Consider the following 13,570-nt stretch of genomic DNA (forward strand, 5'->3'; position numbering starts at 1 on the left):
CGACAGAGCGAGACTCCGCCTCAAAAAAAAAAAAAAAAATTGGACATTAGGCTGAGTGCAGTGGCTTACATCTGTAATCCCAATACTTTGGGAGGTCGAGGCAAGAGAATCGCTTGAGCCCAAGAGGTCAAGGCTGCAGTGAGGTATGACTGTGCCACTGGACTCCAGCCTGGGCAACAGAATTAGACTCCATCTCTTAACAACAACAACAACAAAAAAGACATTAGGTTATGCAAAGTTTTGGACTGAGATAGCGGTGGTGGCCACACAGCACAGCATTGCAAATGTATTAATGCCACTGAGCTGGTTAATTTCATGTTATGTGAAATTCACATCAATGGAAAAAAAGCCATTTAATGGCTTTAAGGAAAGCTCCAATAATTCATTCTCTCCCCACCTCCTAATTAATGATTGGATACATCAAAATCCCCTGGCCACTTTTCCAGTTGCCATCATCAAAAAGGGGTTAAGAATTGTGTCACAGGCCAGGTGTGGTGCCTGTAGTCCCAGCACTTTGGGAGGCCGAGGCCAGAGGATCACTTGAGACCAGAAATTCAAGACCAGCCTGGCCAACATGGCAAAACCCTGTCTCTATTACCAAAAAAAAAAAAAAAAAAAGTGCATCATGCCCAAAGGGAACTCACAGCACGTCTCTTGGGACTCATCAGAGCCATCCTGGCACTCAGCGGTGCCATCGCAGACCCACTTGTAGGAGATGCATTTCCCGTCTTGGCACTGGAACTCGTTTCTCTCACATCTGTCGCCCACTGAGAGAGAGGAAAAGGAGAAAGGGTCTAGTCAACGCCAGAATCCGAAACTGACCACGTTTCCTGTGTCTGTTTCCTGCCAACTATAGAATTAACCAGAAATATCATCCAGTTAGGAACAGTCTGATTCCCAGGAAATTAAGCAACCAAAACAACTGAAATTTTATGAACCCCAAAATACAGTGGAGGACACAAGGAAGACACCCAAGAGAGACAGACACTTGTCAACAAAGGCTGCTGTTGTTGATTCCAAAACATGGGCTCCATATTTTGTTGATTCCAAATTAGAACTTCCATGCACATTCATAAAGAAAGGAAGAGTATTTAGCATATTAAAAACCTGTACTGCAGCTGGGCGCGGTGGCTCACACCTGTAATCCCAGCACTTTGGGAGACCAAGGTGGGCAGATCACCTGAGGTTGGGAGTTTGAGACCAGCCTCGCCAACATGGTGAAACCACATCTCTACTAAAAATACAAAATTAGCTGGGCGTGGTGGCACATGCCTCTAATCCCAGCTACTCAGGAGGCTGAGGCAGGAGAATCACTTGAACCCAGGAAGCGAAGGTTGTGGTGAGCTGAGATGGCACCATTGCACTCCAGCCTGGGCAACAAGAGCAAAACTCCATCTCAAAAAATACCTGTACTGCCCAGGCGAGTTGGCTCATGCCTGTAATCCCAGCACTTTGGGAGGCAAAGGTGGGTGGACTGCTTGAGCCCAGGAGTAGGAGACCAGCCTGGACAACATAGTGAGGCCCTTATCTATTATAATTTTTGAAAAGTTAAAACAAACAAAACCTGTGCTGTTCTATCCACCTGACCATTAAAAAAACAAAAACAAAAAACTTGTAAACAGTCATAAAGAAAACTCACAGACACAGCATAATCATTAAGGTGAAAGAAAACTTGAGTTTTCTTCAGTAGGTAGGGAAGAAATACTTAGATAAAGAATAATGAGAAATTATAAATGTAGAGGTCAGAGAACACAAATTTAGCAGTGAAGATAATCATGTATCTGAAGATCAGATCAAAAGAAAGGGGAGAGAAACATTAACAAAAGATACAATAAGAGAAAACTTTTCCTTAGAAAACCAAGACTTGGGCCGGGCGCAGTGGCTCAAGCCTGTAATCCCAGCACTTTGGGAGGCCGAGACGGGCGGATCACGAGGTCAGGAGATCGAGACCATCCTGGCTAACATGGTGAAACCCCGTCTCCACTAAAATACAAAAAACTAGCCGGGCGACGTGGCGGGCGCCTGTAGTCCCAGCTACTCGGGAGGCTGAGGCAGGAGAACGGCGTGAACCCGGGAGGCGGAGCTTACAGTGAGCTGAGATCCGGCCACTGCACTCCAGCCTGGGCGGCAGAGCTAGACTCCACCTCAAAAAAAAAAAAAGAAAAAAAAGAAAACCAAGACTTGGATTATTACATGAAAATGAGAACAAAATAATTGTTTGGAAAATTTCCCAAAACACACTTACACCTTGGAAAAGAGATCAAAATCTTATTGAATGTATTTAGTTTTCTTCTATCTTCTTTTCTTTGAGACAGGGTCTCACTCTAGAGTGATCAGTGGAGCGATCATGGCCCATGCAGCCTCAAACTCTGAGGCTCAGGCAGTCTTCCCATCTCAGCCCCCTAAGTAGTTGGGACTAAAAGCGCTCACCACCATGCCCAGCTAATTTTTTTACTTTTTGTAGAGATGGGGTCTTACTATGTTACCTAGGCTAGTTTTGAACTCTTGGGCTCAAGCAATCCTCCCACCTCAGCCTCCCAAAGTGTTATGATTATGGGTATAAGCCACCACGCTCGGCCTGTATTTAGTTTTATATATTAAATTTGGATTTAGAATATACTTTTTTTTTTCTTTTTTTGAGACATAGCTTCACTCTGTCACCCAAACTGGAGTGCAGTGGCAGGGTCATGGCTTACTGCAGCCTGGATTGAACCTCGTGGGCTCAAGTGATCCTCTTGCCTCAGCCTCCTAAATAAATGGGACTACAGGCTCATGCCACCATGCCCCAGCTAATGTTAGAATTTTTTGTAGAGATGTGGTCTCACTATGTTGCCCAGGCTGGTCTCAAACTCCTAAAGTGATCCTCCCTCCTCAGCCTCCCAATATGCTGGGATTACAGGCACGAGCCACTACACTGGACCCTCTAATACCTTTCTATGAAAGATTCTAGTTCTGTGAACTAGAATCAAAGCAACTTTTATAAATCAAAGTAGAAACTTTGATTCCCTATGTAAACTAAAACAATAAAGGCAATAACAAACTATTATTATTATTGTTGTTGTTTTTTTGAGACAGAGTCTCACTCTGTCACCCAGGCTGGAGTGCAGTGGTGCAATCTCGGCTCACCACAACCTCTGCCTCCCAGATTCAAGCGATTCTCCTGCCTCAGCCTCCCGAGTAGCTGGGGCTCACTGGCAACTGCCACCATGCCTGGGTAATTTCTTGTATTTTAGTAGAGATGGAGTTTCACTATATTGGCCAGGCTGGCCTTGAACTCCTGACCAAAGTGCTGGGATTCTAGATGGGAGCCACCGTGCCCGGCTGCAATAACAAATTATGATTGCTTATCTCAGCATGCACTATGCATTTATTATTACTATAATAAGGTAATAAGACCAAGAAGAAAAAAAAATCTGCCTTTTTTTAAAATTTTATTTTCTTTTTGACACAGAGTCTTGCTCTGTCGAGTGCAATGGTGCGATCTCAGCTCACTGCAAACCTCTGCCTCGGGGTTCAAGTGATTCTCCTGACTTAGCTTCCCAAGTGGCTGGGAATACAGGCGCGTGCCACCACACCCAGCTAATTTTTGTATTTTTTGTAGAGACGGGGTTCACCATGTTGCCCAGGCTGGTCTCGAATTCCTGACCTCAAGTGATCCACCTGTCTCAGTCTCTCAGTGCTGGGATTATGGGTATGAGCCACCACAGCCGGCCAAGTGTGCCTTTTATCTTTGTGAAGATGTAACAGATGCTCTCCAGGAAAATCACATACAAGGGTTTTTTTTTTGTTTTTTTTTTTTTTTGTTTTTGAGACAGAGTCTTGTTCTGTTGCCCAGACTAGAGTGCAGTGGTGTAATCTTGACTCACTGTAACCTCTGCCTCCCAGGTTCAAGCGATTCTCCTGCCTTAACCCTTCCAAGTAGCTGGGATTACAGGCACACGCCACTGTGCCTAGCTACATATGTACATCGATAACTTCTGACCGATGGTTGAATCTTTGGGAGGCCGAGGTGGGTGGATCACCAGGTCAGGAGATCGAGACCATCCTAGCCAACATGGTGAAACCCCATCTCTACTAAAAATACAAAAAATTAGCCAGGGGTGGTGGCACAGGCCTGTAGTCCCAGGTACTCGGGAAGCTGAGGCAGCAGAATTGCTTGAATGAAGGAGGTGGAGGTTGCAGAGCCAAGATTACACCACTGCACTCCAGGCTGGCAACAGAGCGAGATTCTGCCTCAAAAAAAAAAAAAAGAAAAAAGAAAAGAAACTATGACCACATTGCCAGGTGCAGTAGCTCACGCCTGTAATCCCAACATTTTGGGAGGCAGAAACAGGATTGTTTGAGCCCAGGAGTTCTAGACTGGCCTGGGCAACATACCAAGACCCCATCTCTACAAAATAAAAAAAAGAATAATTAAAAAAAAAAATAGGCCGGGCACGGTGGCTCACGCCTGTAATCCCAGCACTTTGGGAGGCTGAGGCGGGCGGATCACGAGGTCAGGAGATGGAGACCACGGTGAAACCCCGTCTCTACTAAAGATACTAGAAATTAGCTGGGCGAGGTGGCGGGCACCTGTAGTCCCAGCTAATCGGGAGGCTGAGACGGGAGAATGGCGTGAACCCGGGAGGCAGAGCTTGCAGTGAGCTGAGATCGTGCCATTGCACTCCAGCCTGGGCGACTCAGCGAGACTCTGTCTCAAAAAAAAAAAGAATATATGACTGCATCTTCTATGATAATCCTTTCAGCAGGCAGAGCCTAATTCCTGTCCCCTGGAGTAGCACTGGACTTCTGATAGGAAAATGTAGAGGTGACGGCGAGTGGCTTCTGAGCCTAGTTCATGGCCATGCTCATTGTTGGATCGACTTACTCCAGGGGAGGCCAGCTGCATGTCATGAGTCCACTCAAGCATCTGGAGGGAGAGCTCCATGGAACAGGGAACTGAGGCCTCCAGCCAAGAGCCACTGAGTGCCCTGTCATGGAAGTGGATCCTTCAACCCCAGCCAAGCCTTCCTATGCCTGCGGCTTCTGAAAATATGTTTTCCTCTTCTGCCAATATTTTGATTGCAACTTCATGAGAGACCCTGAGCTGGAACCATCTAACTGTGCTGCTTCCAAATTCCTGGCACACAAAAACTGAGAAATCATGAAAGTGTTGTTTTAAGCCACTATGTTTTGGGCTAATTTGAGGTGTAGCCAGAAATGAGTCATTTCCTCCTTTAAGCACAGTTGAAACTGAGCTGTAGGTAATTCATATACAACCTAACTTTAAAAGGGTATCTATGTCTTTTTTTCTTTCTCTTTTGGACACAGGGTCTCAGTCTGTCGCCCAGGTTGGAGTGCAGTGGCATGACTGAGGCTCGCGGCAGCCTCGACCTCCCAGGTTTGCACGATCCTCCTGCCTCAGCCTAACTGAGCAGCTGTGACTAGACAGGTACACCATCACACTCAGCTAACTTTTTGTTTTTATTTTTTGCAGAGACAGGGGTCTCACTATGTTGCCCAGGCTGGTCTCAAACTCCTGGGCTCAAGCGACCCACCCACCCATTTCGGCCTCCCAAAGTGCTAGGATTACAGGCATGAGCCACTGCATCCAGCCCCCTTTAGCCATTTCCACTTCGATAGTTGACCCAGCACATTCATGTAGATCCCCTGAAAGTCAGAGTAGTAAGGGGGTTAGATAGACACTCCTGGGCTTCAGTGGCTTTCCAGGTCATTTAACTAGAACAACTTGAGTAACTGACTTAATCCTTCTAGGACTCAGTTTCCTGATCTGTAAAATGGGGGAGAATGGCAATCTCTACTTCCTAGAGGGTGTTTTGAGAATTAAAGAACAGGGCCGGGCGCGGTGGCTCAAGCCTGTAATCCCAGCACTTTGGGAGGCCAAGACGGGCAGATCACGAGGTCAGGAGATCGAGACCATCCTGGCTAACACAGTGAAACCCTGTCTCTACTAAAAAAATACAAAAAACTAGCCGGGCAACGTGGTGGGCGCCTGTAGTCCCAGCTACTCGGGAGGCTGAGGCAGGAGAATGGCGTAAACCCGGCAGGCGGAGCTTGCAGTGAGCTGAGATCCGGCCACTGCACTCCAGCCTGGGCGACAGAGTGAGACTCCGTCTCAAAAAAAAAAAGAAAAAGAGAATTAAAGAACGGAACAGGCTGGGCACGGTGACACGTTTGTAATCTCAGCATTTTGGGAGGCCGAAGTGGGCAGATCATCTGAGTTCAGGAGTTCGAGACCAGCCTGACCAACATGGTGAAACCCCGTCTTCACTAAAAATACAAAAATTAGCCGGGCGTGGTGGCACCTGCCTGTAATCCCAGCTGTTCAGGTGGCTGAGGCAGGAGAATCACTTGAACCCGAATGCCTGTAATCCCAGCTACTCGGAAGGCTGAAACACGAGAATCATTTGAACCCAGGAGGCAGAGGCTGCAGTGAGCCCAGATTGTGCCACTGCACTCCAGCCTGGGCAACAGAGCGAGACTCTGTCAAAAAAAAAAAAAAAAAGAAAGAAAAGAAAAAGAAAAGAAAGAAAAAGAAAAAAGGGAAGGAAGAGAGAAGAAAATGAGTTGAGCTTTGGAATCTGTTGTGGTCACAAACTGATAATTCTCTTGCCCAACTACAGATCTGTGTGGGATGTCTCATTGCTTTGACAATACTGTGCACACCCCACTGAGTCACAGCTCAATTTCGATTGTGCTTAAAGGAGGAAATGACTCATTTCTTGTGCTGACACACCGGGTGGGCAAAAAGCAATTGAGATCCAGGAGGTTTGAGATTCCAGGAGGTTTGAGATTCCAGGAGGTTTGCAATAAATAAAAAGGAAAGTTGCGCCAGAGGCGTTGGTGATAAAGATCTTAAGGGAGGAGTCTCTGATCACCCCACTAGGTGACGGCAGCTTTGGTGACCACTAATCCAATGCTCTCACCTCCTTCCCTCTGTATAAGGGCCCAGCTTACAAACTAAATGTGCCACTGGGTAGACTGGGAATGTCAGTAACACCTGAAGGTCCTTTAAGGAGGGATAAAGAGCAATAAAAAACTTTCCCTGAGGAAAAACAAAATCTTTTCCTGAACCTCAAGCTCTCCCCTGACTATTATTCTCCAAATATTTGCTGGCCACAGGTGGCTCAAGACTGCACCCGTGAGAGGACCTCACAATGACCTATTTCTGTGATCTAACACCTGGGCACCTCTCCAGACAGTGTTTCAAAAGTGGATTTCCCCAGCACTTAGGGAGACGGAGGAGGGAGGATTGCTTGAGCCCAGGAGTTTGAGACCAGTCTGGGCAATGTAGTGAGACCCTCATCTCTACGAAAAATACAAAACTTAGCCAGGCATGGTGGCACACACCTGTAATCCCAGCTACTTGGGAGGCTGAGTGGGGAGGATGGCTTAAGCTTGGGAGGTCGAGGCTGCAGTGACCTGCACTCCAGCCTGGGCGGGAGACCCTGTGTCAAAAAATAAAAACAAACAAACAAACAAAAATAATTTAAACTTAGCTGGCAGTGGCCTGGTGTGGTGGCTCATGCCTATAATCCCAGCACTTTGGGAGGCCGAGGTGGGTGGATCACCTGAGGCTGGAGTTCTAGAACAGCCTGAACCAACATGGAGAAACCCCATCTCTACTAAAAATACAAAATTAGCTGGGCGTGGTGGTGCGTGCCTGTAATCCCAGCTACTCCGGTGGCTGAGGCAGGAGAATTGCTTGAACCGGGAGGCAGAGGTTGCGGTGAGCCGAGATCGCATCATTGCACTCCAGCCTGGGCAACAAGAACAAAACTCTGTCTCAATAAATGAATAAATAAATAAACAAATAAATAAACAAACTTAGCTGGGAGTGGTGACACATGCCTGTAGTCCTAGCTACTCAGGAGGATGAGAGAGGAGGATCAGTTGAGTGCAGAAGCTGGAGGCTGCAGTGAGCTATGACTGCACACTTCAGCCTGGGTGACAGGGCAAGACCCTTCCTTCGAAAAATAAAGGGGGATTTTACTGCAACAGGCGCAGCTAGACAGCAGTTGCCTGCAAAATGAGCTCCCTTGGCCTAGCTAGTGGGGACATGGCTCAGCAACAGAATAGTACTGAGTGAGAGCACATCAGGGAGGTGTCCTCACAGTTGCTGCCCTTCCCAAGCAAGGGGACAAAGCCAGTCCTGTTCCAAACATGACCAGCCCAATGAAACCGCACCTCTTTCTTATTCTTTCAAGCAAGGTTGGCATTTTTCTTATTAGACCATTTGAATTTCAGGAAAAGCGAATTAGGCCAGGTGTGGTGGCTCACGCCTATAATCTCAGCACTTTGAGAGGCCAAGGTGGGCAGCTCACCCGAGGTCAGGAGTTCGAGACCAGTCTGGCCAACATGGCAAAACCCTGTCTCTACTAAAAGTACAAAATTAGCCAGGTATGGTGGCGGGTGCCTGTATCCCAGCTACCCAGGAGGCTGAGACATGAGAATCGCTTGAACCCAGAGGCGGAAGTTGCAATAGCTGAGATTGCCTGGGTGACCGAGCGAGACTCTATTTCAAAAAAAAAAAAAAAAAAGGAAGCAAACTAGAGCATGGATCCCCAGATTTTCTCATGCTAAGGATGCCTAAAAGCACTGAGCTCCTCTCAAAAAACCAAAACAAAACACAAAAAGGCCAAGTGTAGTGGCTCATGCCTGTAATCCCAGCACCCTGGGAGGCCGAGGCGGGCGGATCATGAGGTCAGGAGTTCGAGGCCAGCCTGGCCAATATGGTAAAACCCCGTCTCTACTAAAAATACAAAAATTAGCCAGGTGTGGTGGCGCGCACCTGTAGTCCCAGCTACTCGGGAGGCTGAGGCAGAAGAATCACTTGAACCTGGGTGGCAAAGGTTGCAGTGAGCCGAGATTGCGCCACTGCACTTCAGCCTGGGTGACAGAGCAAGACTCCGTCTCAAAAAAAAAAAAAAAAAAAAACTCTATAAATTCTAGTCCTCTAGCCCCCCGATCTCTCAAGTCACGAGTGACAAGTCAGGAACAGTTATCGAAACAGAAAGAATACACATTTCTGCTTTTTACCCCAGCACACAAATGAGGTGGTGAATGCTTTCGATGTTTTCTTTCCTCGTGCTACTGAAAACAGTTGTACGAGGAAATCCACAATTGCAGCTAGAATAATTTCCTTGAAGGGGAGACAAACAAACAAAAATCCCCTGGCTGGAGGGAACAGAGCTAGCTGAAAATGAATGAGAAATCAGTTGATCAGCTGGCACGGTGGGTGGGTCACACCTGTAATCCCAGCACTTTGGGAGGCCGAGGTGGGTGGATCACGAGGTCAGGAGTTCGAGACCAGCCTGGCCAACATGGTGAAACCTCATCTCTACTACAAATACAAAAGTTAGCTGGGCATGGTGGCAGGCACCTATAATCCCAGCTAGTTCGGAGGCTGAGGCAGGAGAATTGCTTGAACCCAGGAGGCGGGGTTGGCAGTGAGCCAAGATTGCGCCATGCACTCCAGCCTGGGTGACAGAGTGAGACTCTGACTCAAAAAAAAAAAAAAGAAAAGAAAAGAAAAGAAAAGAAAAGAAAAGAAATCAATTGATCAGCGCTTCTTTCCAAACGAGGTGGGTATTTTCCGCAGAGTGACCTCAGTGATTGATTTTGTTTCCGGGAGAGAGAGCCTGTCACTGTTTGCTGCTGGTCAGTTACATCTGCAGCCTCTTAGCAACAAAAGGCTATTTGCTTGACATTTGGGACAGAGTGTGGAAAGCAAAAAGGACATCAAAAAGCCCATCAAAAAAAAAAAAAAGTCCATCAAAGCACCCATCAAAGCAAGCAACAACAGACCCATCTAGAACTGGATCTTATCAGGGAGGAAGTCTACAGATAAGAGCAGGAATGAGGAAGAGAATTCCCTACAGGTTTTCAGTCTCAACAAACACTGTTTTTTCCCAGTGTTCCCTGGAAGATAGGTATGTCCGGAAATGACAAGGGAATCACCCTGGGGCTCGCTAAAGCAAACAACTCCCTTACTCAAGTTTGGGTGAGCCATTGACATGTTTGGAGCTGCGCTCACCACTGTTGCCTAATTTTGATCTAGCTCACCACTGTTGCCTAATTTTGATCTAAGTGTTCAGATTCCAACAACTTCCCTTCGTAAAGGAAATGACAAGAAACTCCCCCTGGATATGCCTTGAAGCCAGCTGGAGCGTGAGGTGGCGCAGCTAGGAGTGCTAGAAACACACATCACCAAGCTCTCAGAAGTCTGGAGGAAAACCTCAGGGGTGTGGTCTCCTTGACAACAGAAAAAACATCACATTCTCAGCCACCCCGTGAGAGAGACAACTAAAGTGATGAATGAACAAGGTCTGGCTTAAGACTCCCTTAACATTTTCTCTTAAGGAAGAGGTTGATTGGTGAGTGAAATACACGTTAATCCAGTGCCTCTCTTTCTTTTGTAAAACTGGGTGGCAGAATGTTTGCAATAATCGTCATCCCTGGTGGGGCGCGGTGGTTCACTCCTGTAACCCCTACACTTTGGGAGGCTGAGATAGGAGGATCGCTTGAGGCCAGGAGTTCAAGACCAGCCTGAGCAACAAAGCGAGACCTCATCTCTACAAAAGTTAAAAAAAAAAATAAAATAAAATAAAAAAAAATCATCCGTATATCACTGCACCCTCCCTCCCTCCCTCTCTGGCCTCCCAGAGGAAACCGGTGTGTTAGTTACAGCATGAATTTCAAGGCAGTTCAAAGCTCTCCCCTCCAGTCAAAGCCAACCCCCTTGTCAATTAAAAAAAAGTTTCCTGCAATCCTTGTGTTCATCAGGCAATCCCAATCCTTTTCTAGGTTGGGCTGGTTCTCAGGAGGGAAAGGGCCATGTAGCTATTGTCTAGGGCGAGACTCTCTCTCTGCAACTAATTTAAAGCCACCGAAAAAGCTCTAACTCAGGATCATGCACCAACCAGCCTCTTGTGGAAATCTAAAATCTAATTCATTTCACCCAGAGGAAAAATCGCCACTTGGACAGCTGAACCGAAGCCATTCACAACCTCTGAAAAAGCGAGGCCACCCCAAGGGGTCGGAAGATCTCGGCTTCAGACCAAGGAGGTAGATTCTGAGGCAACGTTTCAGCCTTGGAAGGAACCGAGGCCTTGAGGGTGGTCGGGGGCCCCTATGTGAACTTGACCGGGGCTGGCGGGGCGAGGGCGGCCCCCAGGACAAGGTGGGGATGGAGGTCTCGCCACAGAGCACAGCAGAAACCGGGGCCTTCGCCGGGAGGGCCCGGGCGAACGGAGGGCGACTCGTGTATGTCGCGGAGGCGGCTCCGGGAACCCGGGACTTGTCGCCGCCTTTGTGACAGGAACCACGGAGGAACGTAAGGCCTCCCAGGCTGCCGCCTCGCCCCGGACAAGGTGCGGCTGCGACTTCCGCGCCAGCCCCGCCCAGCTAGTACACAATCCCCGCCCCCCAGACGCCCGCCTCCGCCTCCCATTGGATGAGGGGAGTGGCTCGAGGGTCGCCTGTTCGGACTGTGCCCAATGGAATTCGGGAGGTGGGTCAAAGGGGCGGGGACAGAGGCGGGAGGGGGTGGCCCCCGGTCCGGAGCACGCGGCGGAATCCGGGAACTGCACCCAACCTAGGGTGGCAGTGGCGCCCTGGGGTCGCGCAAAGCGGTCCTCGCCCGCGAGGACCTCCAGGCTGGACATCTAGTCTCCAGTCGCGCGACTCTCGCCCCCAGAAGGACTTAAGCGGGGAGAAGGGGGGAAGTGGTCCCTTCTTTTAGAACTGGAGGTCCCCACACCCCGCTCTGAGTTAGAAGAGGGGATCCCGGTCGGGCGCGGTGGCTGACGCCTGTAATCCCAACACTTTGGGAGGCCGAGGCGGGCAGATCACCTCAGGTCAGGAGTTCGAGACCAGCCTGGCCAAACTGGTTAAACCGCGTCTCTACTAAAAGTACAAAAATTAGCCGGGCATGGTGGTTGGGCGCCTGTAATCCCAGCTACTCGGGAGGCTGAGACAGGAGAATTGCTTAAACCCGGGAGGTGGAGGTTGCAGAGAGCAGTGATCGTGCCACTGCACTCCATCCTGGGCGATAGAGCTAGACTCCGTCTCAAAAATAAAGAAGAGGAAGGTGTCCCTTACCTGGTGGAGACTTGGGGGAGAGCCGTGCCCCCTTTCCCTTAAATCCCTCAGACACCTCCCGACCTTCGCGCTGTACTCAGCGCCCCCTCCAGCCGTTTGGGAAGGACCCCGTGCCATTACCCTACAAGTCTTCCAGGGATGGAGTGATTATTTTTACCCAAAAAAAAATAAATTCCCAAGGGGTCCCCCGGGGGTTCCCTCTCGCCCTACGCGGGCGCCTGGAGCAAGCCTTACCTGCAGCCTCCGCCGCGGCGAGGAGGAAGGCGACGGTCCAGCGCAGTTTCCAGCCCCAGGGCCCCATTCTCGCAGCCTCTGCCAGAAAGTGTCCCGACCCGGATCAGGACCCGCTGTGTCCTCGCTGGAAACTCTGGCTTCCCGCGATTGCACGCGGGGGCCCACGTCATTTAGAGCATTTCAACCTGAGGTTTCTAGCAGGGGGAGGAGTTTGCAGTGGGGTGATTTTCAAATGTCTTCACCTCACTGCGAGAGGAGGAGTTTCGAACGGCTGATGTGACATCGGCTTTTTAACCCGTGAAGCTCTGATTCCCACTCCAGTCTTTTGAATGTTGCCAGGGCAGGCGACTTGATTTGCTGTATTCGGGTCTCCGGTGAAGAGCTGACTTCCCCCCAAAATTAGAAATGCATCTTCTGAAAGATCTCCCTGAAATTTCTCCATGTTTAACTGTTAATATGTTGTTGTTTTTGTCCACAGAAGGATAATAGCATCCTTTCAAAATCCTCCAATAGCCTAATGCCAATCCCCTCTCTGCCTCAAAAGGAAAACACTAGAAATGTTGGGAACTTCCGCCACTCTTAATATTTGCCTTTTCCTTTCTAGGAATTGTATATAGATTTTTAGCTTACTTTCGTTGTATATTGTTTTTACATGGTTATTCCAAATCACCTTATAAGCACTGATCAATAAGGAATTTAAATAAAATCTTCACAAAAGTACAGCCAAAAAATTTTTTTTTTTTGTGGGATCCTGCCTTTGGATGAATTATCAGTATAAACATCTGAAAAATCAAGTGTACAGATACTCGGAGTCTGGACATAAATATTGATTTCTCCCTTTAGGAGAAGGAGTTGAACAAACAGAAGGGGCGGCTTCCTCCCCCTCAAAGCAAAATCAAAACAAAACACGGCTTTCACAGTTGAACTTGACCCCCTAAGCCACAGAGAGCTGGTGGAGACCAACTTTTAGAATTGAGTCTCTTTGGGGACTCATGGGATTGCCAGAGACCTCGTGCCAAGAAGGCACGTGTGAGAAACTTGCCTGAACCCCACACAGGGCTGGGCAGTCTTGGTGGTTTTCCCCAGGAATGAGCTGGATTTCTCTGGGGTTTTGCAGACTGACTTTGGCAGGGAGTGCTAACCTCTCAGCAGGATTTTAGGGAAACCTAGGGGACGAGGCAGAAAAGAGACAAACTGAACTCTCAGAAGGAAAAAAAAAGATTAATCAGGGAGA

At 48.5% G+C, this 13,570-nt stretch overlaps 1 protein-coding gene across 1 annotated transcript in view; it reads right to left on the bottom strand.

Annotated features, from left to right (window-relative positions):
* The window catches only part of LDLR (low density lipoprotein receptor), a 43,336-nt gene extending 30,283 nt beyond the window's left edge, over positions 1 to 13,053 (bottom strand). Inside the window, exons 1-2 of the mRNA XM_017869485.1 lie at positions 12,337 to 13,053; positions 645 to 767 (exon numbers count right to left, since the gene is read on the bottom strand). Of these exons, the coding sequence (XP_017724974.1) occupies positions 645 to 767; positions 12,337 to 12,403 (190 nt within the window). The 5' untranslated portion in view covers positions 12,404 to 13,053. The remainder of the gene's footprint in view (positions 1 to 644; positions 768 to 12,336) is intronic.
* Between the last annotated feature and the right edge of the window lie 517 nt (positions 13,054 to 13,570).

This window comes from Rhinopithecus bieti, unplaced genomic scaffold (genome assembly GCF_001698545.2).
Source record: "Rhinopithecus bieti isolate Rb0 unplaced genomic scaffold, ASM169854v2 scaffold_5025, whole genome shotgun sequence".
Classification (NCBI taxonomy): domain Eukaryota; kingdom Metazoa; phylum Chordata; class Mammalia; order Primates; family Cercopithecidae; genus Rhinopithecus; species Rhinopithecus bieti.